The following is a 20,456-nucleotide window of genomic DNA, read 5'->3' as shown; positions in this document are numbered from 1 at the left end:
ACGTGATCTTGACCTAGATCTGGAAGATCTGTGATGATGTTTCTTCACCTTATGCTTCTTGTGCTTTGACTTGGACCTGGAGCGTGGTCTGCTAGACCTCAAATCTCCTTGTTCTTTATTAGTTGCTCTGCAAGACATAAGCAATAATTTAATTTCTTGTTGCAGATGTAAGGAAATCTTAATTTTTGTATTTAATTTAAAATACAACCCTTTTTTTTTTTTTTTTTTTTTTTTTTTTTCTTCTGTCCCCTTAAAAAATTAGGAACCTTACCCAGAGGGACCTGGATCAACATTTCCGGCAGGATTAACTGTGGGGAATAAATATAACTTCTATTACTAAAAACTGCTATATACAAACATACACTTCAGCAATATTATCCTATGGCCACACTGTTACCTTCTACATCATCCATCATAAACTTGATCTGTGAGTCGCAGGATTGAGAGCCGCCACCTCAGCCTCCTATCACCCTGCCTGCACAGATCTTCTGTTTAAATAAGGCGACGCACGGCACTCACGCCGCGTGATTACGCGTGACTGCACGCCATTACGCTTGAAGGGCATGCCTGCCCACAACAAACATGGCCGCCGGTCTCCGCCTAGCCGAACCCACTGTCCTGCGCATGCGTATGCATCACTTCCGGACGCCAACCCCGCATGGAGGACCGCAGTATGAAGCGTAGCGGCCATAGTCCACTAGCGGCCATAGTCCACATAGCGGCCATAGTCCACATAGTCCATAGTCCACTCCATAGAGGCAACAGCAATGCCACCGCACTGTCACTTGCCCTAACCAACCAAGAGAACGAAAAGCTTAGGTAAGCAAAGCGCACCCTAAAGCGGGCTCACAGTAATCCAGCAGGCATTTAGCCTGATAAAAATGCCATGTTGATCCACATGAAGCCTCTGTGGACACATTTAGTAATCCTAGGCATTTCATGTTGCTCAGGGGAAAAAAATACGACCATATAAAAAAAAAACCCTGGCATAGCATGGGTAAGGTGCTTAATAAGCAGAAACATAAAACAAAGCAAAGTACAAAACACATTTACATAAATATATCTACCAATAACCTGGATCCTATAGTGTCTGAGGACGAAAAAGAGAATGAGGTCTACTGGGTCATGACCTTTATTTATAGTTTTGGTATGGGTCCTATAGGGGTTAGAGGGGAGGAGCTAACCCAGGAAGTATGGAGTCATGGAGGTATCAGGAAAAACATGATCAAGCACAGGAAAAAATGCAGTATGCAGAGAGTTAGCATTTGGCCAACAGTTAAGTTGCACCAGTGCAAAATGGCACTGTAATTACCAGTGCTGTGCAGTTGGTACAAAAATCCTCCTACTCCGACTCTTCTAATTTGCATGTTACAATCTTGCTGATTGAAGGTATGTAACATAAGTTCAACTGAAGCGATAGGGATATGGAGGCTGCCATATTTATTCCCTTTAAAACAATACCAGTTACCTGGCTATCCTGCTGAATCTTATCCTCTGCCTCTAATAGTTCTAGCCATAGACCCTGAACAAGCATACTCAGATCAGCCGTTTCTGACATTGTCGGATCGGACAAGATTAGTTGCATACTAGTTTCTGGTGTTATTCAGACACTACTGCAGCCAAATAGGTCAGCAGGGCTGCCAGACAACTGTATTGTTTAAAAGGAAATAAAATGGCAACCTACGTATTCTTCTCAACAGAGTTGTCCTTTTAAGCTAGAATTCAGTGTTTTCACTCTAAATTGCAATGACAGGTTTAATGTGGTCCCATAAGGCAGTGTTTCTCAAACCTGTTCTCGTGACTCCCCAATGGTGCATGTTTTGTAGGCAGCCTCACCTATGCACAGGTGAGGTAATTGGTATCCCAGCTACATGGAATCCAACTAGTTGAGACACTAATTACCAGTACACAGGTGAGGTTGACTGCAAAACATGCACTGGTGGGGAGTCACAAGGACAGGTTTGAGAAACCCTGCCATAAGGAAGGAATCGCTTGGGTTGTAGACAAACCCATAAAGCCTCTTTTCCACAGACTGTTGATAGGCAGTGAAATGCCTCTCAAACTCTCACAACTGCTCACTGCTCCCTGGTAACTGCTTGTTGCTGCATGGTAATTGCTCACTGCTGCCTGGTAACTGCTTGCTGAGCACACAGCTCAACAGTCCGTGGAAAAGAGGCCTTAGTTTCTATCTGAACTCTGTAGCGGTGCATTGTGAGTAACCACAGATGTTCACTTAAAGCTGAATTATCGCAAATACCATCTGTTTTAATGCACACCGCTTTAAGCATTGCTTTTTAGTAGGAGGGCTTTTTGGTCTCTTAGACCCCCTATACTTGTGGTTTTGGGTTACCCTGAGCTGCTTGGTTACTCTGTTGTACTGGTCCGAGCCCTTTTCCATAGAACCAAGGACCAGAAGTCAAAAACAAGCTGTCTGCATGCGTTGTTGGTGTGGCTCTAAAATGTTTAAAGCAATAAGCTTGCTATATACCAGCAGTTCTGGATGTAAACCTGGCTTCATGGGCATATTCAGTAGCCGTACATTGTGGGTAACTACAGATGTTTACTTGAAGTTGAACTATCGCAAATCCATTCTGCTTTAAGAAGGCAAACCACACCATCTGAACTCTGAACTCATGGTTACTCAAAATGGCACATTGAAGTCTCCAGCATGAGAATTTCAAATAGGCTGCATTTTAGGCAGTAACACAATAACCTATAATAATTGCTAACAAGAAGAGTTAAGTAATCATAAGGAATAACAGAATAAAAACCATTAGGGTCTAGCAGGTTAATATCTAGGATTCTCAGCTTATACCTGCATGAGAGAAAGAGCTGCCAAGAAATGCCAAAAGGGGTATAAGTGGGTAAAGTGGGCTACTCTATATCTAATCAGCGGACAGTTTAGCATTAACCACTTCACCACTGAGGGGTTTTACCCCCTGACCACCAGAGCAATTTTCACCTTTCAGCGCTCCTTCCATTCATTCGTCTATAACTTTATTATTACTTATCCCAATGAAATGAACTATATCTTGTTTTTTTCGCCACCAATTAGGCTTTCTTTAGGTGGGACATTATGCCAAGAATTATTTTATTCTAAATGTGTTTTAATGGGGAAATAGGAAAAAATGTGGGAAAAAATTATTTTTCAGTTTTCGGCCATTATAGTTTTTAAATAAAGCATGCTACTGTGATTAAAACCCATGAAATGTATTAACCCATCTGTCCCGGTTATAAAACCATTTAAATTATGTCCCATATCACAATGTTTGGCGACAATATTTTATTTGGAAATAAAGGTGCATTTTTTTCAGTTTTGCATCCATCCCTAATTACAAGCCCGCAGTTTATAAAGTAACAGTGTTATACCCTCTTGACATAAATATTTAAAAAGTTCAGTCCCTAAGGTAACTATTTGTTTTGTTTTTTTATTGTATTTTTTTTTTTTTAATTACAAAAAAAAAATAAAAATTGGGGAGTGTGGGAGGTAATGAGTTAATTTATTGTGTAAATGTAATGTTTGTATATGTAAAATGCTTTTTAGGGTGTAGTTTACTATTTGGCCACAAGAGTGTTTGTTTACATGCGACCTGTAAGCGTCCGGAAGGACGCTTACAGGAAGCAGTAGGAGGCTGGGAGACGCACAATGATTTCGCTGTTTCTGAAAGAAGCAGCATTCCGGACGCTTACAGGAAGCAGTAGGAGGCTGGGAGACGCACAATGATCTCGCTGTTTCTGAAAGAAGCAGCAGATCATTGCGGGGGCTAGATCAACGAACGGGAATGGATTTTCCCATTCATTGATCTCCGGGCGGGCGGCGGCGTGCACGAGCGGCGGGTGCGCGCGCACGAGCGGCGGGAGCGCGGACAGCGGCGGTAGCGCGGAAGGTACGGATTTCTCCGTCCCTGGTTTTTTTTAGAGGGGAAAAAAGGGACGGAGAAATTCGTACCGCCGGGGGTAAAGTGGTTAAACTCCTCCGATTCCCTAAACACATCCCTGATGGGCCAAATTTTTGAGTATTGCTTGGATTTTCCCAGTAAGGAAAGGCTCATCTTGATCATTTTGCATCCTTTGGACAGTCTATTTCCTTAATTAGCTCTCTGAGAGTGGGAATCTGGGTGGTGCCCTATATCCTCAATAGGACCGCTTTGGCAGCATTGAGGATGTATTGTCCACTGAATTTTTGTAAGTTTTTCATGCGCCAAGTATGCATGTGTAGGAGCAAGATGCAGAATTATTTGCATCTCTTTAATTATCCCTATTACTGATTCAACTACACATCAGGCTTTATTCTTACAGCAGAGATGTTATTTATTATATAGAAAAGATTCCTGTGTACACATCAGATATGTTCAGCTGAAGTCTCAGGATTACCAAAGCCATCAGCCGACCACGGAAAGAACCAAGAGGATGCCGGGGGACCTCGCAGGCTATGGAGGGCTGGAGGAAGCCCCGGGTAAGTCCAGATTATTTATTTATTTATTTTTTTTTTGCCACTGCTCATGGTCCCTTTAAGTGTACACATGTACAGTAGTGTTAGGCTAAGTTCACAATATGGAGGGGAAAAGTGAGTCATATACCGTACATGAAAAGTATGCTTCGCCACCACTTAACATTTAAAGAGAACCCGAGGTGTGTTTAAAGAATGTTATCTGCATACAGAGGCTGGATCTGCCTATACAGCCCAGCCTCTGTTGCTATCCCAAAAGTCCCCCTGCACTCTGCAATCCCTCATAAATCACAGCCGTGCTGTGAGGCTGTGTTTACATCTGTAGTGTCAGTCTCAGCTGCTCCCCCGCCTCCTGCATAGCTCCGGTCCCTGCCCCCATTCCTTCCCTCCAATCAGCAGGGAGGGAAGGGATGCAGGCGGGGACTGGAGTTCTGCAGGAGGCGGGGAGAGCAGCAGACTGACACTATAGAGATAAACACAGTCAGCTCTGACAAGCTGTTCGTCGGCAGCGTGGCTGTGATTTATGAGGGATTGCAGAGTGCAGGGGGACTTTAGTGGGGTTTGGGATAGCAACAGAGGCTGGGCTGTATAGGCAGATCCAGCCTCTGTATGCAGATAATATTCTTCAAACCCACCTCGGGTTCTCTTTAATGCACTGCATGTACTGCGCTGGGATACAGAGTCCGTTGAATCACATCACACCACATGCACTCAGAACATTGCATAGAGTTGAACATAATGCATCTCTATGCATTAAAATGCCTCAGTTCGATCACAATGCTCCACTGTGAACTTAAGTTCTAGCCTTAAGGTACCCATACATCTAGCGATGATTGTCAGATTTGACCAAGAGTCAAATCTCTCTCTGATCAAATCTGATTGAGATCTGCCAGCTGCCCATAAACCGCAGGCAGATTCATGATCCATTTCAAGCTGAAATCGAGCAGGAATTGGCCTTGTGACACTGCATTCGCTGCCTCGCCGACCTACTGCTGTCCCCCTAATGTTTAATATGCCCAATGCATTCCATACATTACCTGTCCGCAGCCTCCGCTTGCTCCGGGTTCCCTCCACCGCCCATACACACGCCCTCAGGTGGTTGCATAGTAATGTGGGCACGTGTGCCTTTACTAGGCAACCATGTGGGGCGCACATATGGACGGTGGAGGGAGCTTGGAGCAAGCAGAGTCCACAATGTATAGGGTGCACTGGGGGGGGGGGGGGGCAACGACATCAAACATAAGGATGGACAGCATCAGGGGTTTCATCGTCCTCCCAATATTGCTCACTGTTACTGCCGTGCACCCAATCGAGCAAGTAGGCCCTACATCTTACAGCATGTCTGACCGATTAATGCAACCAATTTTGGCCGGAAATTGGTTGCATTGTTGGTCGGGCATGCACTTGGTGGCACCGATCTTCATCCAATTACGATTACAATAATCGAATAACCTAAATTAGGTATGCAAGGGTTAATTTAGATTTGCATTTAATACACATCCATTTGCACCTCCCTTTGCCTTATTTATGGTTTGTGTAGGATGAACACAGCTATTTTCTTTATTTCTACTTTTCAAAATGGTGGCACTGAGTTCAGTGCCTGCGCTGGCCCGGCTGCACGGCCTACAGCGCCTGACCATGGCCGGGAGAACTCTGTGCATGAAGTCCCAATTTACGTCATATGCGCAGAGTGCTTCCGGCCGGGGTCGCAAGCTGTAGGACAGGGGGCTCTCCTTACATGCCTGCTCCCCCCCAGTTTCTTCTCCTCCTCCTTTAGGCGCTGGTATCCTTTAACCCTTGGACTGCTGCCGCCGTCTATAGGTGTTCTACACCTACAGCAGACCTCTCTCTATAGGCATTTTGTGGCACCACAAGAAAGTATTATAGCTCAATTACTTTATTCTGTCATCAAATCGCAACGACAGACTGCTGTTTCGGCCATAACAAGGCCTTTGTCAAGTTGCAGACAAAATACCTTTTTTTTTTTTTTGTCTGCAACTTGACAAAGGCCTTGTTATGGCCGAAACAGCGGTCTGTCGTTGCGATTTGATGACAGAATAAAGTAATTGAGCTATAATACTTTCTTGTGGTGCCGGTCTTTGAGGACATTCATTGCTGGGGCCCCTTGGTACTGGGGTGCGACCGAGGCACACTTTATCTTGAAGCCAATATTGGTGCTCCTGGATCTGTGTTTTTCTCATCTCCAGTCCGCTTTAAAAGAGAAGTTATTTGCAAATATTCTGGTTGGAGTGAGCTCCGAGGTGTCACACAGTGAATCACAGCTGAATAATTGCAAATACCTTCTGTATTAAGAAGGCAAACTTCTGTTTTGCATAGCATTTTAGTAAGTTTTTTTTTTTTTTTTTTTTTTTTTTTAATCTTTCAGCAACTTACACACCCCTAGGAATTCTGGTTCACCATGAGATTGCTGGGCAATTTGTAACTGTTTCAAATCCTACCCCCATAAAGCCATATTTCCATGCCATAAGCTGATAAGGATCAACCAATCTGGAACAGTCTTTATGCATGTTGGATCAGTTTTGTCTCTAATATTAACAAGCTGAAACATAATTACATTCCAATGGTTCTGGAGGTGCGTTTAGCTATCAGGGACAACAAAGAGCTGATTTGCTTATTCAGCAGTGATGCACTGTGGGACACCTAAGAGCTCACTCCAACCTGAATAATCACAAATCCCTTCTGTTTTAACCACTTAAGGACCACAGTCTTTTCGCCTCTAAAGGTGGCCATACACTGGTCGATGTGCCATTAGATCGACCAGCTGACAGATCCCTATCTGATCGAATCTGATCAGAGAGGGATCGTATGGCTGCCTTTACTGCAAACAGATTGTGAATCGATTTCAGCCTGAAACCGATTCACCATCTGCTGAGCTGCTCCTGCCGCCTGTCCCCCCCCCCCCCCCCCCCGTATACATTACCTGATGCTGGCTCCCGGGCATCTTCTCCGCATTGCACGGCTCTGTTCCGGCTCCATCCCGGCGCTTCCTGTGTTACTCCGTGACCAGGAAGTTCAAATAGAGCGCCCTCTATTTGAACTTCCTGGTCACTGCAGTGACACAGGAAGCGCCGGGATGGATGGAGCCGGAACAGAGCCGTGCAGCGCGGAGAAGACGCCCGGGAGCCAGCCTCAGGTAATGTATACTTGATCGGATCGGCCGCCGCTAGCGACGCGCACTTTACCCGCGGGCGATCGAGGGTAATTTCCCGCACGGCGCGATCGACGGACCGATCCGATTTCGGGAGGAAATCGGATCGGCGGCTGCGTTTACCGCGAACGATTGGCAGCAGATTCGATCCCAGGATCGAATCTGCTGTCGAAACGGCCGCGAATCGAGCCAGTGTATGGCCTGCTTTAAGGACCAGAGCCTTTTTTTTCCATTCAGACCACTGCAGCTTTAACGGTTTATTGCTCGGTCATACAACCTACTATCTAAATGAATTTTCCCTCCTTTTCTTGTCACTAATACAGCTTTTTTGGTGCTATTTGATTGCTGCGATTTTTAGTTTTTATTCATCCAAAAAGACTTGACTTTTTTTTTTTTTTTTACTTTCTGTGATAATTTGTCAAATAGTAAAATTTCTGTATACATTTTTGTCCAAATTTATTGTGCTACATGTCTTTGATTAAAAAAAAAAAAAAAAAAAAATTCAGGCTGCATTTCCACTTGTGCGGTGCGAATCGCCGCGGTAAAAATTCGCATGCGGGTCTATGCGAATTTTCATGCCAATTTTCTATGCGAATTTGCATGGATGACTATGTAGGTGAATTTAACCATGGCAGTGCTGGTGTGCTTTTCCATTGTTTCTATGCGAATTTGCATGAGAATTTGCATGAAAACTCGCATACCCAAACCTCATTCGAATTTCCTATTAAATACATTGTATGCAATTCGCATAGCGGTATGCGAATTCTGATGGCTCTGCGAATTTTTTCTTCACAGAAAAACGCAAAGTAATCCTGACAAGTGGAAGCAGTCCCATTCACTAGTATTGCTATGCGAATTTGCATGCGAATTCATGATAGTGGAAATGGGCCCTTAGTGTATATTTATTGGTTTTGGGTAAAAGTTATAGCGTTTACAAACTATGTTGCAAAAAGTGAATTTTCCCATTTTTGAAGCATCTCTGACTTTTCTGAACACCTGTCATGTTTCATGAGGTGCTAAAATTCCAGGATAGTATAAATACCCCCCAAATGACCCCATTTTGGAAAGAAGACATCCCAAAGTATTCACTGAGAGGCATGGTGAGTTTATAGAAGATTTTATTTTTTGTCACAAGTTAGCAAAAAATGACACTTTGAGACAAAAAAAAAAAAGTTTCCATTTCTGCTAACTTGTGACCAAAAAAATGAAATCTGCCACGGACTCACCATGCTCATTGGACTTTGGGCCCCTTAGCGCAGTTAGGGTGCAAAAAAGTGCCACACATGTGGTACCGCTGTACTCAGGAGAAGTAGCATAATGTGTTTTGCGGTGTACTTTTACATAGACCCATGCAGGGTGGGAGAAATAACTCTGTAAATGACAATGTTTTTAGATTTTTATTTTTTTACACACACAATTGTCCATTTACAGAGATCTTTCTCCCACCCAGCATGGGTATGTGTAATAATACACCCCAAAACACATTATACTACTTCTCCTGAGTACGGCGATACCACGTGTGACACTTTTTTGCAGCCTAGGTGCGCTAAGGGGCCAAACGTCCTATTCACAGGTCATTTTGAGGCATTTGGCGTCTAGACTACTCCTCACGGTTTAGGGCCCCTAAAATGCCAGGGCAGTATAGGAACCCCACAAGTGACCCCATTTTAGAAAGACGACACCCCAAGGTATTCTGTTAGGAGTATGGTGAGTTCATAGATTTTATTTTTTGTCACAAGTTAGTGGAAAATGACACTTTGTGGAAAAATAAAAAATAAAAATCAATTTCCGCTAACTTGTGACAAAAAATAAAATCTTCTATGAACTCATCATACACCTAACAGAATACCTTGGGGTGTCTTCTTTCTAAAATGGGGTCACTTGTGGGGTACCTATACTGCTCTGGCATTTTAGGTGCCCAAAAACCGTGAGTAGTCTGGAAACCAAATGCCTCAAAATGACTGTTCAGGGGTATAAGCATCTGCAAATTTTGATGACAGGTGGTCTATGAGGGAGCGAATTTTGTGGAACCGGTCATAAGCAGGGTGGCCTCTTAGATGACAGGTTGTATGGGCACTGAAGTGCATGAAGCGCAGGATGTTCTCAAATCGTGACCTGGACATGGCAGCAGAGAACATGGGCATGTGTGATGTATTGGGTGCGTAGACCAATAAGACCGCAATACATTTGTTTTTGACTAGACCCATGTTAAGGAGAAGGCCCAAAAAAATGTTACGTTCGGAAACTTTGGAGTGGTTTCCACTGAAAAGGCTGGGTATGGATTGGCGGTTGCGTATTGTGTGGGATAATGGTTGGTCTCAGCCACAATTAAGTTGTAGAGACCAGCAGTGATCAGAAAAATTTAGGCAGATTAGGGCCTGATCTGATGGATAGGAGTGCTAGGGGGGTGAAAGGAGGTGAGTGATGGGTGTCTCAGGGGGTGATTAGAGGGGAAAATAGGTGCAATCAATGCACTGGGGAGGTGATCAGAAGGGGGTCTGGGGGTTTGGCCGAGTGATCAAGAGCCCACACGGGGCAAATTAGGGCCTGATCTGATGGGTAGGTGTGCTATGGGGTGACAGGAGGTGATTGATGGGTGTCTCAAGGTGTGATTAGAGGGGGGAATAGATGCAAGCAATGCACTGGCGAGATGATCAGGGCTGGGGTCTGAGGGTGTGAGTGGGTGATTGGGTGCCCAAGGGGTAGATTAGGGTCTGATCTGATGGGTAGCAGTGACAGGGGGTGATTGATGGGTGATTAGATGGCAGAACAGATCTTAATGCACTTTGGAGGTGATCTGAGGGTGGGTCTGCGGGCCATCTGAGCATGTGGGTGATCAGATGCCCGCAATGGGCAGGTTAGGGTCTGATCTGATGGGTGGCGGTGACAGGGGGTGTTTGATGGGTGATTACAGGGAAAAATAGATGTGTACACGGGGGGGTCTGAGGGTCTGGGCGGGTGATTGGGTGCCCTAGGGGCAGATACGGGTCTAATCTGATGGGTAGTGGTGACAGGGGGTGATTGATGGGTGGTCAGTGGGTGATTAGATGGCAGAACAATGCACTTTGGAGGTGATCTGAGGGTGGGTCTGCGGGCGATCTGATGGTGTGGGTGGGTGATCAGATGCCCGTAAGGGGCAGGTTAGGGTCTGATCTGATGGGTGGCAGTGATGGGGTGATTATGGGGGAGGGGATCTAGGGAGGATCTGAGAGTGTGTGTGTGTGGGGGGTGATCAAAAAGAAATGTCTGAGGACCACCAGGGCAGGAGGCAGTCTGTATAATACACTTTGAATACATTACAAAGTGTATTATACACTTTGTATGCGGCGATCTTGCAGCTAATAACCTGCCGGTGCTTCCGAACGGCCGGTGGGTTACTGCGCCAGGTGGGCGGCGCCTGTTGCCAGCAGCTGATCGCATGACGCGATCGCCGCATAACCACACCTCCCGCCGATGGGCGTATTGCGGTCGTTTGGGCCCAGCCCTTGCCACTGCCCATTGGCTGTGGGCGGTCGGAATGTGGTTAAGAAGGCAAACTTCATTTTTTATTTTTAGAAAACAGGACTGTGTCTTGACCAAATAGCTCAGAGAAGCTCTTTTGCATAACAACTGAAGTGTTTTAACTCTTCCTGCACTATAAAACATGACTTATTTTCTTTGCTACTAATGTTCTATTGGTTATTTGTACTATACATACAATTCATTATACTATAATTTTTTTTGTTTTTTCCCGCTTCAGATTTGCTTTAAAGGGAATCTGAAGTGAGCGACATATAGAGGTGGCCATATTTATTTCCTTTTAAACAATGCCAGTTGGCGGGCAGTCCTGCTAATCTCTTTGGCTCCAGTAGTGCCTGAATTGCACACTTGTGTCTGAAACAAGTGTGCAACTAACAGGGAACACACTTGACTGTTTTTGTGCGCGTTTTCTGCACAGAAAAACTGAGAACTCATGTTAATCAATGAGCTAGTTCACACTTATGATGTTCGCACGCAGATAAAAAAAACCTGACATTCTGCATGGTGTCTCTACACATTCTGTCAGTTTTCTCTATCAATTACATCAGCTTCTGTGAAAAAACGTGCGCGTTTTCCTGCATGGAAACACACTTGGTGTGCAGAAAAAGTATGCAGAAAACGTGCTCAGAAAACTAAAAGGCAAGTATGTTCCCTGCCTAATGCTACGTACACACATGCGACAACGATCGTTCGTTAAGAATGACGAACGAACTTTTAATTGATGAAAGAACGACCTAAGTAAAGTTAGTTTTAAAATGTGTGTAACGATCTGATCGTTAGAACGAACGTTACATCACGTAAAGCAACTATGCTTGCGCATAAAAATGAGAAGTTTCATGGAGAAATAGCGAAATGCGCATGTCAAGCCTAGTACGAATGACCGTTTCCAACGATGTACTACTTTTGCAAACGATCGTCGTTGGTAAAAATCCGCCAAGCTAGATTGTTCGTTTTTTTTTAACGATCTAGCTCGTCCGTCGTTAGACTTAATGATCGTTGGTTGCTTTTTTTTAAACGATCGTCGTTTGAAACGATCGGGGAACGATCGTTTCAAACGACACTAGTCGCATGTGTGTACGCACCTTAAAGGGAAGGTTCAAGCAAAAAAAAAAAAAATGAGATTCACTTACCTGGGGCTTCTACCAGCCCCCCGCTGGCAGCTTTCTGACCTCGGAGGTCAGGGCCACATTGCATACATTTTTACGCATTCCAGCTAGTGCAGGAACAAAAATGTACGCGTTTCACCACTAACGCGTAAAAATGTATGTGTTAATGTTCCTGCACTAGAGGGAATGTGTAAAAATGTACGCAATTTGGCCCTGACCTCCGAGGTCGGAAAGCTGCCAGCGGGGGACTGGAGCAGCAGTGAGTGACTACGAGGGCACAGGATGGCTGCATGGGGCTGGTAGAAGCCCCAGGTAAGTGAATCTCATTTTTTTTTTTTTGCTTGGACCTTCCCTTTAAGACTTCAGTCAGAGCACTTGATTGGCATACCAGTTCAGAATCTACTGCTAAAAGTTTAGAGCTTGGTACACAACATGCAATTTCCTGTCAGATAAATGGATTGATTAGATGATTTCCGACAGGTACGATCAGAAAAACGATCGGAAATCAAATCAATTTTCATAGAAGTAATCAGTCTATAGTGCTGTGACAGTGCTCTTCTTCTTTTCTACAATTTAAACATAGAAAAAACAATCGCACATAGTGCATTACTGTGAATCGCAAAGTACAGTTCCCCACACGTGCATAAGTGCTCAATTGTGCATCACTCGTGGTCTCTACAGCCCCTCCACTTATGCACGTGTGGGGAACTGTACTTTGCGATTCACAGTAATGCACTATGTGCGATTGTTTTTTCTATGTTTAAATTGTAGAAAAGAAGAGGAGCGCTGTCACAGCACTATAGACTGATATTCAAGGACTTGTGATAGCGAACACTCGATTGAAGCATATGCTATTGCACCTGTTTGTACTTTGGCAGGCGCAGTTTGTGTTTATTATAGATAGAAGTAATCAGAAAATCGATTGGAAATCCGACCGGATTTGTTGGAAATTATCTATCGACCCATCTATCTGATGGGAAATTGCATGGTGTGTACCAGGCATAAGAGGCACATGATCAGCAGAACAGCCATAGAACATACAGAGTGTCGGGAGCGGAAACGGAAGGCGGCGTAAATCCTACGCCGCATCAGGCTTAGACAGCCACAAGTGCAGTGTAGGATCTACATGCGGCGGTCTGGAAAAGGTTAAAGATCTTCAAGAGTGTTGCCACTTCTTATGTACTCACTAAGGAGAATTCCACTCTCTTCTGGTGTCAGTAACATGAAGGACTATCATGTGAGCCCATGGCATCATTGGAAAAGTAACTTGGAACAGCAGTAAAAACAGAAGTTTTCCTTTGTTTACATGAAAAATGTTGGATTTTCATTGCAGTTGCCCCTTTTAGCAGATTTCTTTCCCCCTTCCTGCCTCGACATGAATTATGAGGCAAGAGGTTCTCTTTAACTTTTTAATAACTAATTTAAGATGCTGGTTTCAATCTGATTTGTGTGTTATTGATTTTTTTTTATTTTACAAGCTGTAAATCACAATTCAATTTTGTAACTTTGTTTCTTTTCAGAGAGTTCTGGAAAGCCTACACTGGATACATATGTTACAAGCGCAACAGCTGCAATTACGACTGCAGCAATACTGTCAATCAGAAGTTTGTCTACAACATCTCAGACTATTCATATGACAAGTTCTTCTGATAATAGTACATCTGCTTTGGCAGATATGTCATGGACTCAATTCAATATCATTATATTGGCAGTTATTATTATTGTGGTTGTTCTTCTTATGGGTTTTGTGGGAGCAGTGTACATGTACAGAGAGTACCAAAATCGAAAGCTCAACGCTCCATTTTGGACCATTGAACTGAAAGAGGACAACATCAGCTTCAGCAGTTATCACGACAGCATTCCCAATGCTGATGTTTCAGGGCTCCTTGATGATAATGCAAGTGAAGTGACACCAAATGGACAACTCTCATTGTCTGCTCCTATACATAACTATAAACCTTAAAATATGCCTAATACACTTGTAATTAATTCTGTGATATATTTATTCGGGCAACTAATTGAATGTGATTTTCAAGACAAAACATTGGACTTTTTTATTTTTAAGAATTGCAGGACTTGCTTTTCAGTTACAAAAATCAAATTTTAGTTTTAACCTAATGTGTATTTATTTTGGTACTTTTTATGGAAGGGATTATATTTGCACAGTTTGCTTTTTTTTTTCTCCTGCATCTTACTATGTCCTTAATCTATTGTACAGGTAGTTCCCCGACTTACGAACGACCCGCCGATATGAACGGCATGGATTCAGTGTTTCCATGGGAACAAGCCAACTTTTTTTTTTTTTAAATAGGACTTGTAGTTTTTGAGAAAATTGCACTTTAAAAAATTTGAAAGAAAAAATGGCTTTTAAACGTGTATAAGCAGGTGCAGAGGGCAGAAGTGACTCAGATGGGGGACACTGGAGGCACAGAGGAGGTACAGGGGACAGAGATAGCACTTTGTTCCGACTTAAGAACAGATTCAGGTTAAGAAAAAACCTACTACTCCTATCTCGTTCGTTAACCGGGGACTACCTGTATTTGGAATGACTAAAAGCAACCAGTCAATGTGTACTCTTTTTTTTTTTTTCATTGCAAAAAAAAAAAAGTTTTCATGTCTTAAAGGGTACCTGTAGTGAAAAAAGTGCACCTAGGGGTGCTTAGCTCGGGGGGGGGGGGGGGAGAGACTCTGATTACATGTACTAATGAGGATTTCCTTGTCCTCAATAGCCCCCTTGATCCAATGCTGGCACCCCCAGAAAATACACTAAGGGCTTGTCGGTGAATCGTGCAGGTGCACTAACTGCTTCCACTGCTGGGACCCCTAAACAGCTGCTTGCCACTTGGGTGAAAATAGCAGAGCTTGATCGGGTCTGCTCTACTGTGCAGATAGCTTGCACCTATGCAGTATAGCGGACCCGACAAGGCTTGGCTATTTCCGCTGGAGCCCAAGCGGGAAACTGCTACTGTGCTTGTGTGAGGCTCTCCGATGTCAATATTGTAGTGGCAGTTTCTCTCGGGGAGCCAGCGGTGGATTGGGGCTACTGAGAAGGACGGAGGAAGCCTCGTTAATATCCAGAGGCTTCCACCTCCCAAGATAAGTACCCCCAAGGGGAAGACTTTTTCCATACAGGTTTTCTTTCACCCTGAATATTTCTAATAATAATAGCCACTCCTTTTACTAATTTGGCACTGAGTTTGCTTAGTTTAAAGTGAACCTCCAAACTAAACTACTCAGCAGCACTTAAAAGGCTTGGCGTTTCTTTAACAGTTTCACAGCATCAGACCTTTTGTTTTTCTTATAGAAGTCTCATTTTTAGCTAAGCTCCGCCCCATCAAAGAAATCTGCCCGGGCTTTTTCCCCTGATGCTGTGTAAAACATGATAGGATTTCTGATGATATTCTCATTGCCTAGCAACTGGGAGGGGTGATTAGGACACAGGACAGTTGGATCTGTGCTTCATGCTCCCTGTCATACTCCCTTTCAACCAAAAAGATGGCTGCCTCCGTGAAATCACAAACATTTGCCTGTTCTTTTAAAACAGGGTGGGTAAGAGATTATATTACCTATCTATTTTAGTTAACATGACTAATGTAACTTAATGACAGTATGTTTGTTAGGCTGAAGTTCCTCTTTAAGGCTGATTTCACGCTATGTTCAATGGCTTGGGCTACATTGTTTCAGGCTATGTTGCAGCATGTGAATGCACTGCTCTTAGAGTTTTATGAACAAGTTCACATCTCTGAGGTATGATGGACTACATTATCCTTAACACACTTCTACTGCTGTGCGTTTCTGAATACTGTGTGATAACATGTTTGTAGCAATTAACTGTGTAATGGAATTAGCATGTGTGTTGCACCATGCCTGCATTTGAATGCTCATAGTGTGAAGTTAACCTCTAGGTAAAGTAAAAACAAGTGTGTGTGTGTGTGTGTGTGTGTGTGTGTGTGTGTGTGTGTGTGTGTGTGTGTGTGTGTGTGTGTGTGTGTATATATGTATATATGTATATATATATATATATTTTCACCTAAAGGATTATTAGGAACACCATACTAATATGGTGTTTGACACCGCTTCGCCTTCAGAACATTGATTCAACAAGATGCTGAAAGCATTCTTTAGAAATGTTGGCCCATATTGATAGGATAGTATCTTGCAGTTGGAGATTTGTGTGATGCACATCCAGGGCACAAAGTTTCCGTTCCATCACATCCCAAAGATGCTCTATTGGGTTGAGATCTGGTGACTGTGGGGGCCATTTTAGTTCAGGGAACTCATTGTCATGTTCAAAAAACCAATTTGAAATGATTGGAGCTTTGTGACATGGTGCATTATCCCGCTGGAAGTAGCCATCAGAGGATGGGTACATGGTGGTCATGAAGGGATGGACATGGTCAGAAACAATGCTAAGGTAGCCCGTGACATTTAAACAATGCCCATCTGGCACGAAGGGGCCTAAAGTGTGCCAAGAATACATCCCCCACACCATTACACCACTACAGCCAGCCTGCACAGTGGTAAAAAGGCATGATGGATCCATGTGCTCATTCTGTTTACGCCAAATTCTGACTCTACCATTTGAATGTCTCAACAGAAATCGAGACTCCTCAGACCAGGTAACATTTTTCCAATCTTCAACTGTCCCATTTTGGTGAGCTCGTGCAAATTGTAGCCTCTTTTTCCTATTTGTAGTGGAGATGAGTGGCAGGGCTTTGGAGTCGGTCCAAAAATCCACCAACTCCGACTCCTCAGTTTAGGATTCCACCGACTCCTCTAATTTGCATATTACAATTCTGTTGATTAAAAGTATGTAACATGAAATTTGTCTCTTAACTGCCAACGCTTAGGAATTTTACAAGACAACTGAAGTGAGAAGGATATGTAGACTACTATATTTATTCCCTATAGACTAAAACTAGTCCTTGGTAAGAGTACTTGTAAAAGGTACAAACCGGAACAAAGAACATCTATCAGGCCCTAGGCAATGTAAGTGTGGGTACATGTAAGAATGATGTGCAGGTACTCTGCAGGGGAATGAGGAGATTGTAAACAGACAACCTCTCTGTGTTCAATGTGCACAGCATTCTCAGTGGATTCTCTGCAGCTCTGTGGGGAGTGCATATGTAGAGTATAGTACTACTGTGTGACAAAGTAAACCTGAGACAGATGAAATTAAAGTTTTATACATACCTGGGGCTTCCTCCAGCCGCCTTCAGGATAATCAGTCTCTCGTTGGCCTCCTCCACCACCTGGATCTTCTGCTATGAGTCCAGGTACTTAAACCAGTCGGGCGTAGTGCGCATACACACACTCCGCCGCCAGGAGCATACTACACCTGTGCAGCACTATTGCGCAGGTGCAGAATGTTCCTGGCTGTGGAAGCGGCATGCGGCCAGACAGCGCTGACTGGCTGAAGTACCAGGACTCATAGCAGAAGATCCGGGTGGTGGAGGACAGCAAGGGACTGATTAGCCTGAAGGGGGCTGGAGGAAGCCCCAGGTATGTATAAAACTTTACTTTTCATCCGTCTCAGGTACCCTTTAATTTGTAGTCACCAAACCAAATTTTAACATATCAAATTATTTGATTTCATCAGCAAAGGGAGTGTGTACATTTGCATAAATCATCATCAATGCAGAATGATTTCCATCTCATTGACCATCTCTATTAGTGACACAGCTACACATCAGGCTTTATTCTTACAGCATAGATGTTATTTAGTATATATAAGAGATTCCTGTGTACACATCATATATACAGTCACAATCAGATATGTATATCTGACCTTAAAAATACGGGGACTGCTTTATTGAAGCAGCACAACTAATTTTGATTGGTTTATTTCATTTTTGTGGACTAAGCACAGCTATTACTGTATATATACATTATTTTTAATGATTATTATCTGAGAAATAGAACATTTTATCATATTTTCTATTTTAATTACAGTTACAAATTCATTAGGAGTCGGTGCATTTTTTCCCGACTCCAACTCCAGGCACCCAAAATTGCCCGACTCCGACTCCACAGCCCTGATAAGTGGTAACCGGTGGGGGTCTTCTGTTGTTGTAGCCCATCTGCCTCAAGGTTGTGTGTGTTGTGGCTTCACAAATACTTTGTTGCATACCTCGATTGTAACAAGTGGTTATTTCAGTCAACATTGCTCTTCTATCAGCTTGATTCAGTTGGCCCATTCTCCTCTGACCTCTTGCATGAACAAGACATTTTCGCCCACAGGACTGCCGCATACTGGATGTTTTTCCCTTTTCACACCATTCTTTGTAAACCCTAGAAATGGTTGTGCGTGAAATTCTCAGTAACTGAGCAGATTGTGAAATACTCAGACCGGCCCGTCTGGGACCAACAACCATGCCACGCTCAAAATTGCTTCAATCACCTTTCTTGCCCATTCTGACATTGTTTGGAGTGCAGGAGATTGTTTTGACTAGGACCACACCCCTAAATGCATTGAAGCAACTGCCATGTGATTGGTTGATTAGATAATTGCATTAATGAGAAATTGAACAGGTGTTCCTAATAATCCTTTAGGTGAGTGTGTATATATATATATCCATGCAATGACCTATGACATGCAAGGGCGAATGTATAGTTACAAACAAGTTACAGATTTTTAGATCCTTTTCCATTTGCTTTTATTTGCAAATAGTGTCAGCCAAATGTATATTTTTTCCAAATAGCTTAGCTTCCGGCATAGACATTTTGAATTGCAGAGGTTTTTTTTGTTTGTTTTTTGTTTTTTTTTTACTTTGCATCCTGCAAATTTAATATGTGCATATTAATTATGTACACACTTAAAGTGCACATGGAGTAAAGAAAAGTGGCCCAAATGTGTACTTAAGTATAAGCACGGTGGCGTAGTGGTTAGCGCACTTGCCTAGCAGCGCTAGGTCCCCAGTTTGAATCCCAGCCAAGTCAACCTCTGCAAGGAGTTTGTATGTTCTCCTCCTGTCTGTATGAGTTTCCCTCAGGCACTCTGTTTTCCTCCCACATCCCAAAAACATACAGATAAGTTAATTAGCTTCCACCTAAAATTGGCCCTAGACTATGATACATGCACTACGCGATACTCACATAGACATATAACTATGGTAGGGACTGTATTGTGAGCACCTCTGAGGGAAAGTTAGTGATAAGACCATATACTCTGTACATTGCTGCGTAATATGTCAGCGCTATATAAATAAAGAAGGAAGTCTCTGAAAAATACAAAGGCTTCTCCCAACCCCCTTTCTCCTTGTCATTCTAGCACTGAGAGCCCTTAAAGACAATGGCTTGTTGTTTGTGCTTGGCCTCACTGCGCAGGTGCAGGGTGGCTTGCTCCTGCACAGTAGCTTAGTGGCGTGGCCATGAGCTTCTGGTAGTCCCATTGCCGGATCGGTGGTTGGCAGGAGGATGTGGAAAGCCTTTGGAAGTTCCACAGGCTTCCCCCTACCAAGGTAAGTACAGACATCTTATTTTTTTTTTGGGGGGGGGGGGGGGCAATTATCCTCACAGGCTTGTTTTTAATGTGTGCATATAAAGTGAGCTCTTAATTAGTATGCACATTTTTGATTAGCGGGACTCAAAATTAAGACATTTGGCAATTCAGATTGTCCATACAGGAAATGGAGCTTTTCAGGTACCAATAGAACTGAACCCACATTCTGTCACTAACACTTCTTACAAGCATAGTGTCTTACAGGATGAAATAAACATGGGTACATAATGTGCCTATCCACCTCAGAGCTTGCCTGTGTTCGCTTTTTCTATTTTTTTTCCTTCATTGCAAGAGCTAATAAATCCGTGCCTTTATCTATACATATGAGGCAGTCAAATACAGTAAGAGCTCCCTGAAAAGTTAAATAGAAAGGAAAACACTTGAATCTATCTGAACAAACACTCAAGGGAACAACGTAGTGCTGAAAAGTTCTAATGGTAATTCATTCTCTCCCCTGAGAGCGGATTGATTCTGTTTCTGCCTCACAATGTTATGGCTGCTGTTTACATTTCACATTAGAATTGCAGCTCTTAAGGTGCATACACACGCCATACTTCTTCTAACAATGGGTCCGCCAGATCCTCCCACTGGGTGGACGTTCTGCCGACAGTAGCAAGTGTGTATGCACTGTCGGCAGACTGATGAGGCTGTTTCTGAACGACCCGCTGAGCGGATCATTCAGAAACAGCCTGATCAGTCTGCTGACAGCGT

General features: G+C 43.4%; 1 protein-coding gene across 1 annotated transcript in view; it reads left to right on the top strand.

Annotated features, from left to right (window-relative positions):
- The window catches only part of LOC137527429 (uncharacterized), a 171,988-nt gene extending 151,998 nt beyond the window's left edge, over positions 1–19,990 (top strand). Inside the window, exon 6 of the mRNA XM_068247945.1 lies at positions 13,765–19,990. Coding sequence (XP_068104046.1) covers positions 13,765–13,881 — 117 coding nt within the window. The 3' untranslated portion in view covers positions 13,882–19,990. The remainder of the gene's footprint in view (positions 1–13,764) is intronic.
- Positions 19,991–20,456: the final 466 nt, after the last annotated feature.

Source organism: Hyperolius riggenbachi, chromosome 8 (genome assembly GCF_040937935.1).
Source record: "Hyperolius riggenbachi isolate aHypRig1 chromosome 8, aHypRig1.pri, whole genome shotgun sequence".
In the NCBI taxonomy this organism is placed as follows: Eukaryota; Metazoa; Chordata; class Amphibia; order Anura; family Hyperoliidae; genus Hyperolius; species Hyperolius riggenbachi.
This window is presented reverse-complemented; position numbering and strand designations above follow the sequence as displayed.